Source organism: Trichechus manatus, unplaced genomic scaffold (genome assembly GCF_000243295.1).
Source record: "Trichechus manatus latirostris isolate Lorelei unplaced genomic scaffold, TriManLat1.0 scaffold00100, whole genome shotgun sequence".
Lineage (NCBI taxonomy): Eukaryota > Metazoa > Chordata > Mammalia > Sirenia > Trichechidae > Trichechus > Trichechus manatus.
In genome coordinates, this window is record NW_004444036.1 from 3,988,734 (window position 1) to 4,007,611 (window position 18,878).

At 42.9% G+C, this 18,878-nt stretch overlaps 1 protein-coding gene across 1 annotated transcript in view; it reads right to left on the reverse strand.

The window, feature by feature from the left end:
- MAP7D2 (MAP7 domain containing 2) overlaps nt 1-18,878 on the reverse strand; it is a 105,193-nt gene that overhangs the window by 42,252 nt on the left and 44,063 nt on the right. The window contains 4 exon segments of the mRNA XM_012557416.2: nt 8,006-8,133; nt 9,854-10,008; nt 14,843-14,965; nt 16,718-16,828. Coding sequence (XP_012412870.2) covers nt 8,006-8,133; nt 9,854-10,008; nt 14,843-14,965; nt 16,718-16,828 — 517 coding nt within the window.

The following is an 18,878-nucleotide window of genomic DNA, read 5'->3' on the forward strand; positions in this document are numbered from 1 at the left end:
AAACAAATCACCAACTTCATATGGAAAGGGAAGAGGCCCCAGATAATTAAAGCATTACTCAAGAAGAAGAACAAACTGGGAGGCCTCACACTACCTGATTTTAGAAACTATTATACTGCCACGGTAGTCAAAACAGCCTGGTACTGGTACAACAACAGATACACAGACCAATGGAACAGAATTGAGAATCCAGATATAAATTCATCCACCTCTGAGCAGCTGATATTTGACAAAGGCCCAAAGTCCGTTAATTCAGGAAAAGACTGTCTCTTTAACAAATGGTGCTGGCATAACTGGATAGCCATCTGCAAAAAATTGAAACAAGACTCACACCTCACACCATGCACAAAAACTAACTCAAAATGGATCAAAGACCTAAATATAAAATCTAAAACGATAAAGATCATGGAAGAAAAAATACGGACAACACTAGGAGCCCTAATACATGGCATAAACACAATACAAAACATAACTAACAATGCACAAGCACCAGAAGAGAGACTAGGTCAATGGGAGCTCCTAAAAATCAAACACTTATGCTCATCAAAAGACTTCACCAAAAGAGTCGAAAGACAACCTACAGACTGAGAAAAAATTTTTGGCTACAACAAATCCGATCAGCGTCTAATCTCTAAAATCTACGAGATACTGCAAAACCTCAACAACAAAAAGACAAATAATCCAATTAAAAAATGGGCAAAGAATATGAACAGGCATTTCGCCAAAGAAGACATTCAGGTGGCTAACAGACACATGAGGAAATGCTCATGATCATTAGCCATTAGTGAAATGCAAATCAAAACTACAATGAGATACCCTCTCACCCCAACTAGGCTAGCGCTAATCTAAAAAACACAAAATAATAAATGTTCGAGAGGTTGTGGAGGGACTGGAACACTTATACACTGTTGGTGGGAATGTAAAATGGTACAACCACTTTGGAAATTGATTTGATGCTTCCTCAAAAAGCTAGAAATAGAAGTAGCATAAGATCCAACAATCTCACTCCTTGGAATATATCTGAGAGAAATAAGAGCCATCACACGAATAGATATATGTACACCCATGTTCACTGCAGCACTGTTCACAATAGCAAAAAGATGGAAACAACCTAGGTGCCCATCAACGGACGAATGGATAAACAAATTATGGTATATCCACAAGATGGAAAACTACACAACGATAAAGAACAACAATGAAGCCGTGAAACATCTTGTAACATGGAGGAAGCTGGAGGTCATTATGCTGAGTGAATTTAGTCAGTCACAGAAGGACAAATACTGTATAAGACCACTATTATAAGAACTCAAGAAAAGGTTTAAACACAGAAGACAATATTCTTTGATGTTTATGAGAGTAGGGAAGGAGGGTGAGGGTTATTCACTAACTAGATACTAGATAAGAATTATCTTAGTTGAAGGGAAGGACAGCACACACTACAGGGGAAGTCAGCACAACTGGACTAAACCAAAGCTAAGAGGTTTCCAGAATACAGCCAAACACTTCAAGGGACAGAGTAGCAGAGGCGGGGGTCTGGGGACCATGGTTTCATGGGACATCTAGGTCAACTGGCACAACAAAGTTTATTAAGAAAATGTTCTGCATCCCACTTTGGTGAGTGGCGTCTGGGGTCTTCAAAGCTAGCGAGTGGCCATCTAAGATGCATCAATTGGTCCCAACGCACCTGGAGCAAAGGAGAAGAAAAACACCGAAGACACAACGAAAGTATTAGCCCAAGGGACAGAAAGGGCCACATAAACCAGAGACTGCATCAGCCTGAGACCAGAAGAACCAGATGATGTCCGTCTACCACCAATGACCGCCCTGACAGGGAACACAACAGTGAGTCCCTGATGGAGCAGGAGAAAAGTGGGGTGCAGAACTCAAATTGTAGTAAAAGGACCAGACCTAATGGTTTGATTGAGACTAGAGGGTCCCCGGAAAACATGGCCTCCGGACTCTCTGTTAGCCCAAAACTAAAACCATTCCCGAGACGAAGTCTTCAGACTAAGATTAGACTGGACTATGGGACATAAAATGATAACTTTCGTTAAGAGTGTGCTTCTTAGTTCAAGTAGATACATGAGCAGCTCCTGTCCAGGGGTGAGATGGAAAGGCAGAGAAGGTCAGGAGCTGGTTGAATGGACATGGTAAATCCGGGGTGGAAAGGAGGAGAGTGAAAATGTTCAGAGAAGAGTATAAAACCCTACTCAAGAACACTGGTGGTAGCAAAAAAAATAATTAACTTGCCCATGCAGGGAGCACTGATCTACTGCAGACACTCACCTGTGGGTTGGGGATAACCACACCACACATCTCCCAGAGAAGCTTATCAGAATGGTGCCCTGTATGATCAGCTAAGCAGTCCCTGGGTGGTACAGTTAAGTGCTCCATTACTAGCCAAAAAGTGGGCGGTCTGAACCCACCCAGAAGTGCCTCGGAAGACAGGCCTGGAGATCTGCTTCCGAAAGGTCAGAGCCTTGAAAATCCTATGGAGCAGTTCTACTCTGCACACGTGGCATCGCCATGAGTTGGAACTGACTTGACGACAACTAACAGCCACAAAGGGAATGGGCTAGGTCCTTCCAAGGCCTTCCATGAGCCTGTGATTCTGAACAAAGTGGGTGGTATCTAATCTGGGCCATCCAGGTAACTTCATCATGATTTCTTCCCTCTTATGGAATATTTGCTTTGTTTCCAGTGCAGGATCAAGTGAAATTAAACTAGGTTCCCAATACAAACGGTGATCTCAGCTATAAGCTAAGAAGTGATTATCTTTAATAGACTGCATTTTCCAAAGATGGCCACAATAATACTCCTACCCCACATGATCTTTTGAGTCTCTTTCTCTACCCCTTGAATCGGAACTGGCCCAACTGTTTTGACCAATAAAAAACACAGCAAGAAGTAATGCTGTGCCAAGTCAGGGCACAGACCTTAACTGGCCTGGTAGCTTCTGCTTCCTACCCTGGGAACACTACCTCTTAGCACCCAGCCACCATGTTGTGAGAAGCCTAAGCCACATAGTGATGTGACATGTAGGCACTCTGGTTGAGAGCCCAGTGGTGCTCCCAGTGAACAGCCAAAATCAACTGCCAGCCATGTGAATGGGTCATCTTGGACCTCCAGCTCGATCGAGTCCCCAGGTAAGTATAGCCCCAGCTGACACTGAGCTGCAACCACATAGAAGAGCCCAAGCAAGAACTGTCCAGTGAGCCCAAGTCAACCCACAGAGCAACTGCATGAAAGACCCCCAAGCGAGACCTGCCCAATGAGCCAAGTCTACCCACAGAGCTGTGAGAATTAATAATAAATTGTTGTTTTAAGCGACTACGTTTTGGGGTGGTTTGTTATGGCAACAATAGATAACCAAAACATTACCCATCATAATGACCGAGCTGACTTAGAATATATTTCTAAGAATATAAAACCATGAGAGAATATTTCACACAGAAGAACCAGAATACAGGAAGCATCAACACTCAGAGGCAGAAATGGGCCTGGTTAATCCACTTGGCCACACTTGATTTCTTCTCTCCAGGTTACAAGAAGAAAGCTATGCTCCATCCGTATCTTTGAGAGTGTTGCTGAAGCTAGTTTTCTAAAACCTACACAAGTACCCGACAATGCAAACAATGAAAATAAACTCCAATGCTTAAAACAGCAATGCTATTAATATGCATGCACAGCCACCCGACAGTGGCTGAATTTATCTGAGATCAAGAAAGAGAACAATGCGCGGTCAGTGCTTAGGCAGTCACAGGAAAAGGGATCATTAATCACATGACCCACTGGGGCTCTTGTATGGGAGTTCTCAGGGGCTAACTAAGCCCCCCTTTAAAGCCAAATCATTTCCACTGCACTTTAAAAACCAGACGCTTGGTCTGCACAGAGAGAATGTAAAAAATGCCACTTGGGTTGGGGTTTCTTTTGTATGTGACACCATTTTAAAAATCAAATAATCAAAAAAAAATTAAATAATTTAGTTTCTCTTTTATTGTTTTTCTTCAATAGTGAGAATGCAAAAGAATATTTATAAAATACATAAAGTATAAAGAATGAGACAATAAATGCCCACGGACCCACCACCTGGTGCAAAAGAGAGAAATGATCAATGCGCTAGAATCACCCATGTGCCCCCCATTCCCCTTTCTCCCCACTCCAAGGCCACTGCCACTCTGAGGTTTATGTGTGCCATTTTCTTTTTCTAAAAATTACTTTACCACATTTACATTTTTAAAAACATGTTGTTTAGTTTTACATATCTGGGAATTCAATATAAATGGAATGCTGGCATTCTTCTGCAACGTGCTTTACCCACACAACGCTATGTTCCTGAGACCCATCCACGTGGTGGTGGGCGGCTGTGGATCACTCTTTCTCACCGCCATGTAGCGTGATTGACTTTTGAGAATTTACTTACTATTACAGTCTACGTGAGTTCCCATGTCTCTCAGACCTGGCCCATACTCAGGGTGGTTAAACCACTAATTTTCACCTGGGGAAAAACTATCTTTCATTCTCAACATTTTAAAATCAAGAAATGTTTGTTTCTCCTTCAACCTCAAGTTGGTAACACTGATTTAGAGACACTGGAAGTAAGTTCTATCCCCAGGACACCTCTTAAGGAGAGATGATTCTGGAGGTGTTGACAGTACACAAGTCCAGGTGTGTTCAAGTTGACTATCTCTCCCACCCGCATGAGAAAGGCCAGCCCATTAGTTTCCTTTGACTGAAATGGCAGAAATACCCTGCAGTGCAGTATAGATGCCAGCACCCCTCATCCTTTTAAAATTCCCCAAGTGAGATACGCAGCCCAGGAAAGAAGCCACTGAAGGTACTGATCACCAGGAGAATAAGCCGATGAATGGCCAAGAAGGCAAGAAGAGGCAAAAAACCAGATCCTTGGACAGTTTCTGTCCCTGCATTTCCTCTACCTGCCTGCCCAGCCCACTCCTGCCCTTCAGGATCTCCTTGCCTTCTTGCTTCCAACCCACAGATACATATGGGCACCTACTGTGCAACAATATACTCAGTCTCCACCCTCAGACAGTCAGCCTAGCAGGAAAACAGCTAACTGAATGTAAAATTAGAATCTAGCACAACGAGGCACAGAGCTACTTGGCTTGTACCCTGCTTCACGTGATCTCTTCTGAAACATCACCTCTTCAGAGAAGCCTCCCTCGACCACTTCATCTACCTAGCTCCCCTCTACCACCCTGTACGTTATTCAGTTTTATTTTTCTTCAGAGCACTTGTCACCACCTGATACATTTGCTTGTTCACTGTCGTGTGAGTGTCGTGAGGGCAGGGACTTTTGCCTCATTCATCGCTGCATCCCTGGCTCTTACAAAAGCATGGAACACAGAATAGGTGCTCAACAGGTATTTGTGGAATAAATGAATGATAGAGGTATGTATGTGATGCTACACAAGCACAGAGGAGGGGTGGATTCAGCTTTGGATGGTTCTGGAGAGGATGGTGGTGAAGCTGAGTCCTGAAGGATGAGAAGGTAGGCAGATTTTGGACTGCGGCCCAGGACTACAGTCATCTGTGCACATGTCTCTCCTCCCTCCTTGTGTGAGGCTCCCTGAAGTGGAGACTGTTCTCACTCATGTTGGCATTCTCTGCAGCATGTGGCACAGTGACTTGCAGTCATTCGTTCCAAAAATATTTACTAAGCACCTGTTGTTGTTAGGTGTTGTTGAGTCGATTCTGACTCATAGCGACCCTATATGAGAGAATACAACTGCCCCATAGGGTTTCTAGGCTATATAATCTTTACGGGAGCAGATGCGAGGTCTTTTCTCCTGCGGGGCAGCTGGTGAGTTTGAACTGCCAACTTTTCGTTTAGCAGCTGCGCGCTTAACCATTGTGCCACCAGGGCTCATTTAATTAAGCACTTACTATATGTTAGTTAGGAGTCCCTGGGTGGTACAAATGGTTAATGTACTCAGCTGCTAACCGAAAGGCTGAAGGTTCGAATCCACTCAGAGGCACTTCAGACGAAAGGCCTGGTGATTTGCTTCTGAAAGGTCACAGCCATGGAAACTCTATGGAGCACAGTTCGACTCCGACATACATGGGGTCGCCATGACTCAGAATTGACTCAAGGGCAACTGGTCTGGTTTAGGTACCAATTACTGCTCTAGATACAGTGAACATACCAAAAAAAAAAAAAGCAAAAACCAAGTTGAACTGCATAAAAAAAAAATCTGGGATTTTGTTCAAGTCTCTTTGGGCGGGGAAAGCTTTTATAAAACTCAGATGATGTGTCCTTTAAAATATAAAATGGTTCTAAAAACACAATCTTCTTCGAGATTTTCAACATGAAGGAAGTAGCACGAAGCCAATTGTGAGCTTGCTTACAAAATCTAACTCTCATCTCTATAGCAGGCAGCAACCCCCTGGTACATCTCAGTGAAATTTACAATAATAATAATGAAGTGTGCAAGCTAATATCCATACAGGGACTATGAGTCAACATCAAGGAAAAGAGAGGGGTGGAATCTGGAAAAACCCCAGTATGAACTAGGCTTAACTCTCTGTTCATGTCAACGTCCCAAGTTACTACCACAGAAGTAAAAAGTGGATGGCAACTGAAAAGGCTGTGAGATAAGACAGAGAAATAAAAATGGAGATTGTAGAGCCCACCAAATAGATACAAAGAGGTTCCAAAAGAGCAGTACCATAACCCCAAACAGGCAATGCTAGCACATAAAGGATGCAACGAGCTTTAGAAAACAAGATGCTATTAATTCAGCAGTGTCCTATGGAAGAATTTTTTTTCCTATGAGGGACAGATACATTAATAACAGGTATTACTAGTCTAAGAAAATGATAGTGATCTCAGAACAAAATAATAACAGTGAAAAGGTCTCTGACAGAAGCAACAAATCAGAAATTAAAGCTAATGTCACCTTGAAATATTTTAAAGAAAATCTTAAGTGTTCATTAAATTCATGTCTTATCCTACATTCTCTGAACCAAACTCATGTACTAAACAAGGTTTATATTGTTCTCTCCATAAAACCTGACTTAATTTCCCACATTAAATCATCTTTCTCTCTCTCTTGATTGGTACTACTGAAGATGTTCTCATTCTACTGCTGGATTGAGCTATTTACTGAGTCACTCTTGTCAGCTACTATCAGTAAAATATTTTAATAATTTTTAAAAATTTTTTCCCATACAAAAATTTATACATTGTTATGTGACTCTAATTGCTCTCCCCATACTGTGACAGCACACTCCTCCTTTCCACCTGATTCCCCCATTAATAATTTAAAACAGTGGTCCCACACTTAGTGTAAATTTGTTTTCCAGTTACGTGAGTTCATTGGTCAGTTTACACAATTCGTAACTGAAAAATAGACTGACTTCAAAAAAACATAGTGCTGATCCTGGCTGACTCATTATTATTGTCTCTCAGGTATTACTGTCTCCCTGTCTGTTTGAGATGGAGCTCTGGTGGCACAGTGGTTAAGAGCTCAGCTGCTAACCAAAAGATGAGCAGTTTGAATCCACCAGCTGCTCCCTGGAAACCCTACGGGCACCTACAGCGTCGCTATGAGTCGGAATCGACTCGACGGCAACGGGTTTGGCTGTCTGAGACAGTGAGTAAGAGAATGACAGTGAGCAAGTGAGCGATAGAGAGAGAGTACAAGCACGATGTGGTAAGTTCAGTTCGGGTGCAGCTGCAGGAGACAGAAAAATACTGGAAAAACACAACAGAATTCTAGGACCTAAAAAGAAAATGCTGAAAGGACGAACCCGGTACATAAGCATCCCATATTGACCAGACAACAAACACCTGGCCAGCCCATCATTTCTCCAGGAGATACACAGATAAACAAGTCAGGCAACTCAAACGCCACCATTTCTCCACCTTGTCTTTCTTTGGGTGACCATGGCTTTTGGAGGAGAAGCCACAAAGCTGAATCATGCACATCCCCACCAAAAGGACTTTGAATCAGGCTGTCTGGACAAAGGGGAAGATGCTTACTTGGATGTCACAGGAGAAGACGATCTCTTAGAAAGTCCTGTTGGAAAGTCACATTTTCTCAGAGGGGATCCCAGGCCCATGCCGGTCATGGAAGTTAGTGTTCGAGGCTCCCTCTTTGACTTCTCCATCTGTAAGAGGATATAGGAAGGGTAGCCAAGGCTACTGACTGGCACCGCTTCTACAATTCCTAAAAGGATCCCAAATGGAATAGATGTACATCTTTCTTTCAGAGGAACAACACAAAGCTACAGTGCTTCACACAGTGGGAATGTTTGCAGGGAAGCACCATGAGGGCATCACATTTAGGTCATCAGTAAAAAATAATAATAATAATTTCCATCTCAAAATATAAAGATTTCCTCCTTCTTGTTATCTTGCAAAGAGCTAATGACAGAACCATATTATGGCTGTGGACATATCAAAACTGGAGAGAGCACAAAGATATGCAATCAGCACAAAAATATTGTAAGAGGGTAAAAATGCTGTGGTTGTAACATCCAAGACAGTGAGCTGTGGACCCAGAACAGTATATATGGTATAATGGGTACTCCAATAACTTCTTCCAACCCCACCCATCCCCGTAAGTCTTCCTCATCACCTCCTTCCTCAAAAATCAGAAGGGAATGGACCTAAGTGCCTAGCACACAGTAGGTGCTGCACAAAAGTCAGTCCCCTTCTCTTGTTATCCCACTTTTCTGCAGCAAATCCTCATTTGACCCCTACACCAGCACATCAGTCCCTTTCCACAGTGATCTACCCTACAGCAAAACCCAAGAGTCTGAAACCATCACTTCTTATCTGAGAACCTCATGGCCACAAAGGACTTAAAACATAAATACAGTATTACAAAATGCCCAATAGTACTATTATGTGGTGGTTTTAAAATAGGTCCTGAATTCTTTGATATGCTTCCCTTCAACAGGTGGAGGTAATTCCCCTCCCCTTGAGTGTGGGTTGGTCTTTAGGACTTGCTTTTAATGAATAAGCACATGGTGGAAGTGACAGTGTGTAACTTCTGAGATTAAATCATAAAAAGCACTGCAGCTTCCTCCTTGCTCTCTCTCTGTTGGACCGCCTCCTCTAGGAGAAGCCAGCTGCTATGTCATTTGGACAGGTAAGCAGTCCTATGGAGAGCCCCACATGGTGAGGATCTGAGGCCTCCTGCCAACAGCTATGTGAGTGAGCTACCTTGGAAGAGCCCCAGTCAAGCTTTCAAATGACAGAAGCCCCAGCTGGTATCTTGCCCACATCCTCATGAGAGACCCTGTACCAGACCTACCCAGCTAAGCCAATCCCAATTTCCGACCCAAAGAACCTGTGAGATCATAAACACTTGTTGTTTTAAGCTGCTACAGTTTGGGTAATTTGTTAATAAAAGCAGCCTGTGGTATATGTATTTTCTAAATAAATATATATGAATTGGGGGTACCTACTCAACACTTGTCTTACCGATGCTATCATTATGCCATCAAGAAAATTTAGAGGCCACTGTTGTGGAGCTGACCAAGAACCTTAGCTCTAGCTACCCGCGTAGGCAAGACTGATGCAGAATCAGACATTCTTAAAGAAGCAGAGAGAGGACACTCGGACCAGTCTTTCTGACTCCTGGCTCTGGATAAGGATAAGGATAAGGTCTTTAGGAATTTGCTCCAAGACACTAAAATTTCGGAGAGTGCAAAAACATAAATGATTTTCAAAGGTTGGGTGAAATTTTAAACCAAATCTGCCCTTTGAGCAGTCCCTGGAGACTGATGAAAACACAGACCCCAAGTCAAGGGCAGGAAGGAATCACATTTGTCAGATAAACCGCAGTCAGAAGGGGTGTGAGTGAATGGGTCTGAAACGTACCTGAGGGGCCTCAGCTCCTGCAGGGGCTCCTTTTCCTGAATCTCCTACGCCAGATGTAGATGTGGTCTTCCTCCTCTCGGCATTTCGAGTGGGAGAAGACTTGTAAGAAGATTTGAGAGGGCCAACAGGAGCTACACGAGGACAGGCATGGAATACTAGAGAGTTACAGTATGACAGCCAGAGAGACAGAGAGCACAGACAGAAAGAGCACAGGGAGTCGGGAAGAACATCACATTTCTATTAAAATGTATGGATGACCTATGTTCTCAAAATCATACTATATTTTTTCCAGTATACACGGAATGGATCCTATCCTAAAAAGGCCCACATGCTCAATGCTCAAGAGTCAAGTTCCTTTCAGGGGTTAAAAGTCCAGGTTTTGGAGCCAGATCCATCTAGCATTGCCATCTAACAGCTGGATCACCTTGGTTAGGTGACTTAACCCCTCTAAACTTCAATTTCCTTTTGCAGAAAAGTTAACAGAGCATGCCTGGTTGCTCTCCTCTGGAAGGCCTGCTTGCCAGGTTGGCTCGTTGCTTGTGTCTGAGAACTTCGATTTCGGGAGGGTTCCCACCATAAACTGACAAGAGTGGCTCATTGTGCCTAAACTGTAAACAATGTGGTTTATGGTGAACACCGGCTCTCTTCCTGGGGGATCTGGAATTTGGGTACATTCCAGGCAAGGGTGTCTACATGATCAACCTCCAATAAAAACCTGGGCACTGAGTCTCTAATGAGCTTTCCTGGTATACATTTCACATGTGTTGTCACAACTCTTTGCTGGGAGAATTAAGCACATTCTGTGTGACTTCATTGAGAGAAGACTCTTGGGAGCTTGTGCCTGGTATCCTCTAGACTTCACCCCATGTGCCTTTTCCCTTTGATGATTTTGGTCTGTATTCTTTCACTATAATAAATCACAGTCATGAATGCGACTACATACTGAGTCCTGTGAGTCCTCCTAGTCAACCACTGAACCTAGAAGTGGTATGAGAGACCCCCAACACAGTTGGTGTCAGAAGTGGGAATCACTAGAAGGATCCTGACTCCCTGAAATATGGTGAAAGCACTGTTTGCAGGGGCAGGGGATGATGAACTACCGGTGCCTAGGAGGTTATGGAGTCATCCAAGGTATGAGACAGCAGTAAGAAGTAAAAGTAACTCATGACATTTGAAAACGATAGCTCCATCTCCAGAAAAGTTGGCCTTGGATACCCTGTTTTTGGCCACAGGGGGTGGGGGTAGCCAGTGATGCCTTTGGTTTTTATTTTCTCCTCCGAGTGGGGGTGGGACCCAAAATCCTTGCTTTTTGCCACCAGTGGGTGGGTTGGAATTGAAACTCTGAGTACTGGAAGCAGAACAAGTCTCCATAACTGATGATTTTTACTATGATTTTTGCCTGTTGGAGCCTCTGAGAAAAGAAAGATACGAAAAGAGAGGCAACCTTCAGATGGAGACAGACTTCTGGTGTTTTAAAAAGCAGTTTTTAGTTGCTAATCTGATTTCATCTCTTGTGAAATCAGATGTCTGATCCTTAGACGCTGATGATTTTCCGGCTTGGTGTGTATATTTTTGAGCGGGTCAGCTTGGATTCTAAGGCTGGCAAGGTAAAAAGGGCTTAGGAAAGTCTTGCCTGTCACTTGGACTTGGCACCCAGCTGTCTGCCCTGCAGCATCTTGGCTCTGCTGCTACCGAAGAAAAGCTGCTGGCTTGTTTGGATTCCTGAGTTCACAGATCCTAACTGCTTGGACCTGACTCTAAGCTGAAAGCTGACTGTCTGCTGTGAACTGTTTCAGCCTCAGTGAAAACTCTGTGGAGCTGAAGGCAGGCAGGCAGGCACAGGTTCACTGAACAGGACTTTGACTGGGAGACAACTGCAGATACAGGAATCTTCAAACGGAATGCCACATTCCTCATTCTCAAAATGGAGATACTTCCTACTTCCTACAGTTTTTTTTTTTGAAAAATTTATAGATATAATTTATATACCACAGAATTCACCCTTTTAAAGTGTACAATTCAGTGGTTTTTAGTATATTCACAGGTTGTGCAACTGTCACCACAGACTACTTCCAGAACATTTTCCACAACCCAAAAGAAACTCCATACTCATTAGCAGTCACTCCCCACTCCCCCGCGCTGCCTCCCAGTCCCTGGCAACCATTAACCTGCTTTCTGTCTCTATGGGTTTGTCTACTCCGGATATTTCATATAAATAGAATTATATAAAATGTGATCTTTTGTGACTGGCTTCTTGTGACCTAGAATAATGTTTTCAAGGTTCATTCATGTTGTAGCATGTATCAGAACTTTCTCTTTATGGCTGAGTAATATTCTACTGTATGTATATACCATATTTTGTTTATCTATTCTTCAGCTGATGGACATTTGAGTTGTTTCTACTTTGTCGCTATTAGGAATAGTGCTGCTACATTCATGAACAAGTTTTGGTGAGGGTGTATGATTTCACTTCTCTTGGGTATACACCCAGGAGTGGAATTGCTGGGTCACATGGTAACTCTATGGTTAACTTTTTGAGGAACTGCTAGATTATTTTCCAAAGCAACTGCACAATTTTATTCCCACCAGCAGTGCATGAGGGTTCCAATTTGTCCACATTATCTCCAGCACTTGTTATTATCTATCTTTATTTTAGCCATTCTAACCGTTGCCATCCAGTTGATTCCGACTCATAGCGACCCTACGGGACAGCGTAGAACTGCCTGACAGGGTTTCCAATACTGTCATGTTTACAGCAGCAGACTGCCACACTTTCTCCCACAGAGCGGCTAGTGAGTTTGATCCGCCAACCTTTTGGTTAGCAGCTGAGTGCTTCACCAATGTAACACCAGGGCTCCTTTAGCCATCCTACTTGGGGTAAAAGGAGCCCTGGTGGTGCAGTAGTTAAGCGCTCAGATGCTAAGCGAAAAGTCGGCAGTTCAAACTCACCAGTTGCTCTGCGGGAGAAAGATGTGGCAGTCTGCTTCCATAAAGATGACAGTCTTGGAAACCCTCTGGGGCACTTCTATTCTGTCCCATAGGGTCGCTATGAGTTGGAATCAACTGGACGGCAACAGGTTTGGTGGGGGTAAAGTCGTATCTCATTGTGGTTTTGATTTGCATTTCCCTGATGGTTAATGATGCTGAGCATCTTTTCACGTGCTTATTGGCCATTTGTATATATTCTCTGCAGAAATAGCATAACTACTTACAAGCAGCTACAACTAAGCAGCAGTTTATATGTCATCTCACAGAAAACACTATTTGGGGAACTGAGAGGAGACTCGACCTCATGTAGATACAACACTGCTCATCTGCAAACAAAGAGAAAGCTGACCCTCATTAATCTTGGCCTCTATGAACGATGATGTGATCCACTTTGATAAAGGAAGGGCTTTGATGGGCTGGTCCAGGGTTTCTCAGAGTTACTGTGCAGGTCTGGTGGGGCCTAAGGGTCTGACTTTCTAACCCGCTCCCAGGTGATGCCGAGGCAGCTGGTCCTTGCGCCACACTTTTGGCAGCAGGGCTGTGGACATTTGTTGAGCTCTTGCTCTGTGCCAGTCATTGTGCCAACTCATTTACATGCATTATCTCATTTCAACCTCATGACAATTGAAAATTAGTCCATTTTATAGATGAGGAAACTGAAGCTTAGAGAAGTTTATTGTTGTTGTTAGGTGCTGCCGAGTTGGTTCCAACTCATTTCGACCCTATGAACAACGGAATGTAACACTGCCTTGTCCTGCACCATCCTCACAAACGTTCCTATGTTTGAGCCCATTGTTGCAGCCACTGTGTCAATCCTTCTCGCTGAGGGACTTCCTCTTTTTCACTGACCCTCTACTTTACCAAACATGATGTCCTTCTCCAGGGACTGGTCCTTCCTGATAACATGTCCAAAGTACGTAAAATGAAGTCTTGCCATCCTTGCTTCTTAAGGAGCATTCTGGCTGTGCTTCTTCCAAGACAGGTTTGTCCGTTCTTCTGGCAGCCTACGGTATAGTCAATATTCTTCACCAACATCGTAATTCAAAGGCATCAATTCTTCGGTCTTCCTTATTCATCACATGCATAGGAGGTGACTGAAGATACCACGGCTTGGGTCAGATGCACCTTAGTCCTCAAAGTGACATCTTTGCTTTTTAATACTTTGAAGAGGTCTTTTGCAGATTTGCCCAATGCAATATGTTGTTTGAGTTCTTAACTGCTGCCTCCATGGGTGATGAATGAGTATGGTGAAAGGATACAACCCTGACACACACCTTTCCTAACTTTAAGCCACACAGTATCCCCTTGTTCTGTTTGAACAAATGCCTCTTGGTCTATGTACAGGTTCTTGCATGAACACAATTAAGTGTTCTGGAATTCCCATTCTTTGCAATGTTATCCATAATTTGTTGTGATCCACACAACTGAATGCCTCTGCATAGTCAATAAAGCACAGGTAAACATCTTTCTGGTATTCTCTGCTTTCAGCCAAGATCCATCTGACATCAGCAATGATATCGCTCGTCCCACATCCTGTTCTGAATCTGGCTTGAACTTCTGGCAGTTCCCTGTCGATATACTGCTGCAATTGTTTTGAATGACCTTCAGCAAAATTTTACTTACTTCATTAACTTACCCAAAGTCGCAAAGCTAGTTAGTGGTAGAGCTAGCTGGTTTTAGGATTCCAGAGACTGTGGTGTCCAGGCTACTTTGCCAAACCATCTCTAAAAAGAATCTACTCACCTCCATAGCTCACCAAGTAGATTTGTTTGTTTCTCATCCACATGCCTCAGTCATAAATTAATCTACTTACCTCGGTGATACTTAAAAGAAGCAGAGTAATAGTAAAACAGTGGTGGATAGAAAGCGTTATTAACTATTGAAGACATTCCACAAAGCCAGGAAATGGGAAGTGAAATGTAAAAATTCAGGAATAACTCAGAGGCCGACCAACACCACTTCGGGTGTTTTCCTTGGTGCCACCAGGTTGGCCTCTTTTACCTGAGTCACTGGGCTGCTCAGAGAGCATGAGTGCACTTCTGCTCCTGGCTAAAGAAGCCTGTGTGGGTGTCAACAGTCGCATAACAAGAAAGGTTTCCATGGGACTAAGGTGAATGCGATGAGCTGAGGGGCGGAATCAAACAAAAACATAAAGCAAGATTAAATCAAAACAAAATAAAACGTTTAAAAACAGCACAGTGTGGGGTGCAAATTAACTTTTGCGTGGCAGAACAAATGTGGAAAATAAATTAAAGAAAGTCTAGCAAAGGGTGGCTTTGGAGTTCGTCACAGTAAAATAAAACAAAAGCTGTGTCATTTAGAGTTTGGGGATGTGCATTAATACTCTTGGGGTGCCGGGATTTCTTAAATGTGCTGTTACAGCACAGGGCTGTAGATCACTCTAATTAGCCCACCTCCCAAGACGTAACGTGAGCTCGATAAACCATTTACCCACCAAGCAGATCTACCATTGAAAACTATTACTTCTACAAAACACTTGTTTTAGGTCCTCTGTTAAGAAATCGTTCATAACATACTGATTTGGTTAGTGAAATATGCAGTCTCACAACAGTATAAAAATGCATTCTTTCATACTTTATCCATGTAAATAAGGGCAAAAATTAAATGAGAAGCACAAAATAAAAAACGGCCACCTGATTATCAGCTTTAATGGAGATAGTAGTATTCATAATCTAAAATTCAGTGATTCAAATGTCATTTCTGTGGTCTTGGAATGTATTGTATCACAAGGGATTAACTTTTCCAAGAAATCACTTTGTAGTTTTGGGGGACCCACTAACTAGTAAATGGTTTATACTCCACAAGCAGATAATTCAGCTGTCAACAACATACAATAGCATACCGCCATCTTTACGTTTCAGTCATTGCAAAAAATGGATTTAACATCAATTTGTAGCCACGTGAATGAATGAAGACATACGGGTTACACTTGCTAACAGACCAGCTCTTGATTAGTTCAGTGCTTCCTGGGCTTCCACATGGACTGCTGCGGTAGCAGCTTCATGACACTTACAGGGTCTCCGCCACACAGGATATGCCTCTGTGATGGAACTGCAAGGTCATTCCCAGTGAAACACAACCAAGAAGGCACAATGACCTCTTCAAAGTCACAAACATCCTCCTCCTTGTCCCTTGGTGATGATGTGACATGATAAACTAGCACCTGCAGTTCCTTAAACAGTGCTTTCAAATAGGCATTGAACACGTAGGGAGTTTCCCTCCTCCCTACCTTAACCTACATACCCTGAAATGTACACATTAGTGACTTGTCTGAGCCTCTAGGAGAGGTGCGTTAGAACACAGAAGGTGTCATTTCTATTCAGTTTCTCAAACTGGCACGAGTCCTATACACAGCACCCCACACCTCAAAACAGAGCACCTGAAAAGGCTGTCCATTCTTTTCCCCTTTTAAAGGCCTCGTATTGGTTCTGAGCCTCTGCTTTCCCCTAAAAAATGGACAGGCCTGCAAACTACGGGCAACTGCAGGGCCTCGTTTCTTTACATAGCAACGTCTCTGATGGGCCTGTGGGTTATCGTTTCTGCTCTTTCAGGCTAATAAACCATATAGCATCACTAAGCAGGCAGTTATTTGTTTAATGGTCACATCTGCCCACGGGTGAATTAACTCCTGGGCAGACTGGAAGAATGCTCTTCATTCCTATCTCTATTCAGCCACAAGCTGGCTCTTTCCTAGGTACTGCTAATGTGGCCCTGGGGCTCCCACATGCAGAGCACAGCCTTAGGACAGGGTGGTATTTGCAGACAGTGCAAGAGAGGGCTCTCACAAAGGCCAGTGTTAAGAGGTTCATGCAAGAAAGAAGAAACCGGAGAGACCAGGTCTACAAGTTCACTTGCCTCGGTCTGGAGAACAGGGTATTGTCACGGTGGATGAAGACAGGCGTTTACTCATGGGAGTCTCTGTCTGCTTTGGCAAGTTCATGGTTGATGTTGAAAGTTTGTCAGATGCTGCAGAGCAATGCAATAAAGACATTGGAACAGAAACACATACCCCCAAGGGCTCTTCTGGTCCTCTCCTGACCTTGAGTCCCTGGGGCACAGCACACTGTGCTTCCTCCCCTCCATGAGAGCTAATCATCCTAATTTGGAAGTGCCCAGACTACAGCAGCCCCTCATCTGAAGCAAGAGTTTCTCTTCAATTTCAAATGTTCAACCTTACTAAACTGTTCAGCCAGGCTAATCCTACCAGCAAATCGTTCCTTACACACAGTGATTTTTAAATATATTCCAACCACATGAAAACAAAATCGATCTCGACCCAGAGACAAATCACCACTGGAAACTGGTCTATGGTCTGACTGAGACTTTGCACTGAAACTCGCCTTTATCTGAAGGTTTTCTGTAGCTCAGGTGGGAGAGATATGTGATTTGTATTGTAGGGAGCTGTATCTAAAGCAGAATGACCATTAGCAGTTGGTTTCTTCCTTTCATCAAGATATGGGGTCAACATGGCTCTGGGTTTTAATGCCTGACCCTGGGTTTTGCTTTTCCCATTTTCCAGCCATTATTCTAGATGGGATTCTAAGTCAAACCACACAGCAAACTAAGAGGTACTGACAGTGCTGAGTGGAGCCATCTCGGAGCCTGAGTCAAAAGGAAAATTACATGCCCCTGGCTTTAATGGAAGTAAACTCATCAATAACATTTTCAGAATCTACTCCTCTGTTCATCTCATTTTTAACTAAGAGAACTGTCACGTTTGGCAATTTCTCTTGACCAAGTGACAATCTGAAATAATTTTTAATTAACTTAAGCTGAAGCAAAAAATAAATTTGTATCATTTTTTATGTTAAAAATTTCTGAATTTTTTAAGATAATTCTGTTTTGGGTAAAAATAAAATACTTAAACTTGAAATGAAGTGAGTTTAGTTGTTCTGGAAAAAAAATTAACCATTTAAAAAGATATAAAACATGTATACAGGAGTACACGGAGCCCTGCTGGTACTATGGTTAAGAGCTTGACTGCTAACCAAGAAGCCAGCAGTTTGAATCCACCAGCTGCTCCCTGAAAACCCTATAAGGCAGTTCTACTCTGTCCTATAGGGTCACTATGAGTTGGAATCGACTCAATAGCAACAAGTTTGGGTTGCTGTTTTTTTTATATAGGGGTACAAGTCTTCCTTTTGTCTCAGTCTCTGATATGGCTCAGTGTGGCACTGGCCTTCAGAAATGTGATATTTTATTCATTATGGATTGTTTTGCATTAATTTTATTTGAAAAAATATTGCATTAAAATATTTTATCTTGATTACTGAGATTTTTGGCACTGCCTACAATTTTGTGCCTGGGCTGAGTACTGAAGGTGGGGTGAGTATCACATTCACCTTACTGTGGTCCCGGCCCTGGGTGCTGATTTCTCAGTGGGTGATGATTCAACTCTACCTGCACCTCTATGTAAGGGGAAGCTAGTACCAATACTCTAGTTAACTTGGCTGTGCAGCAAACTCTTGGCTACTAAGTAACACCAGTAATGATCATTCTTTGCAAAAAGAATGCTGGAAGCCAAGGATACTCATTCCTACTGCTCTAATTTGACCATCTGCACTGCTGGTAAATATTGCCTTCCTTTTAAATCTTGTTTTTCCTTTGCCAGCGGAAGCTGGGTTGGATTTCTCAAGTCAGTATCAAATGGGAGCAAAGTTTTGCTAGTTCTATTCTTGATCTAACTTTCCAGCTCTGCTCCAAAACAGAAAGCCTATCAGACAGAAAGAGGAAATCAAGGACAAAGTCAAATTATTGACAGTTTGGGTTCCCAGTGTTAGGACTGACCAAGATTTATTTCTATACCACTCCCTCTCAAACCTCTCTCCTGGAATCCATGACATTAACACCAAGCCCAAGTGTTCCATTGGAACGGGACAAAGAAAGGTTTAGGTAACCAGAAGTGATCTGACCCCCTCTACTACCTTCTGTCTAAAACAGATGATTAATGAGTGTTAAGGTATAAATGCACAAAAGCCAAACACTGACAAGATTTTCAAGGCAGAAATTAGTGAGC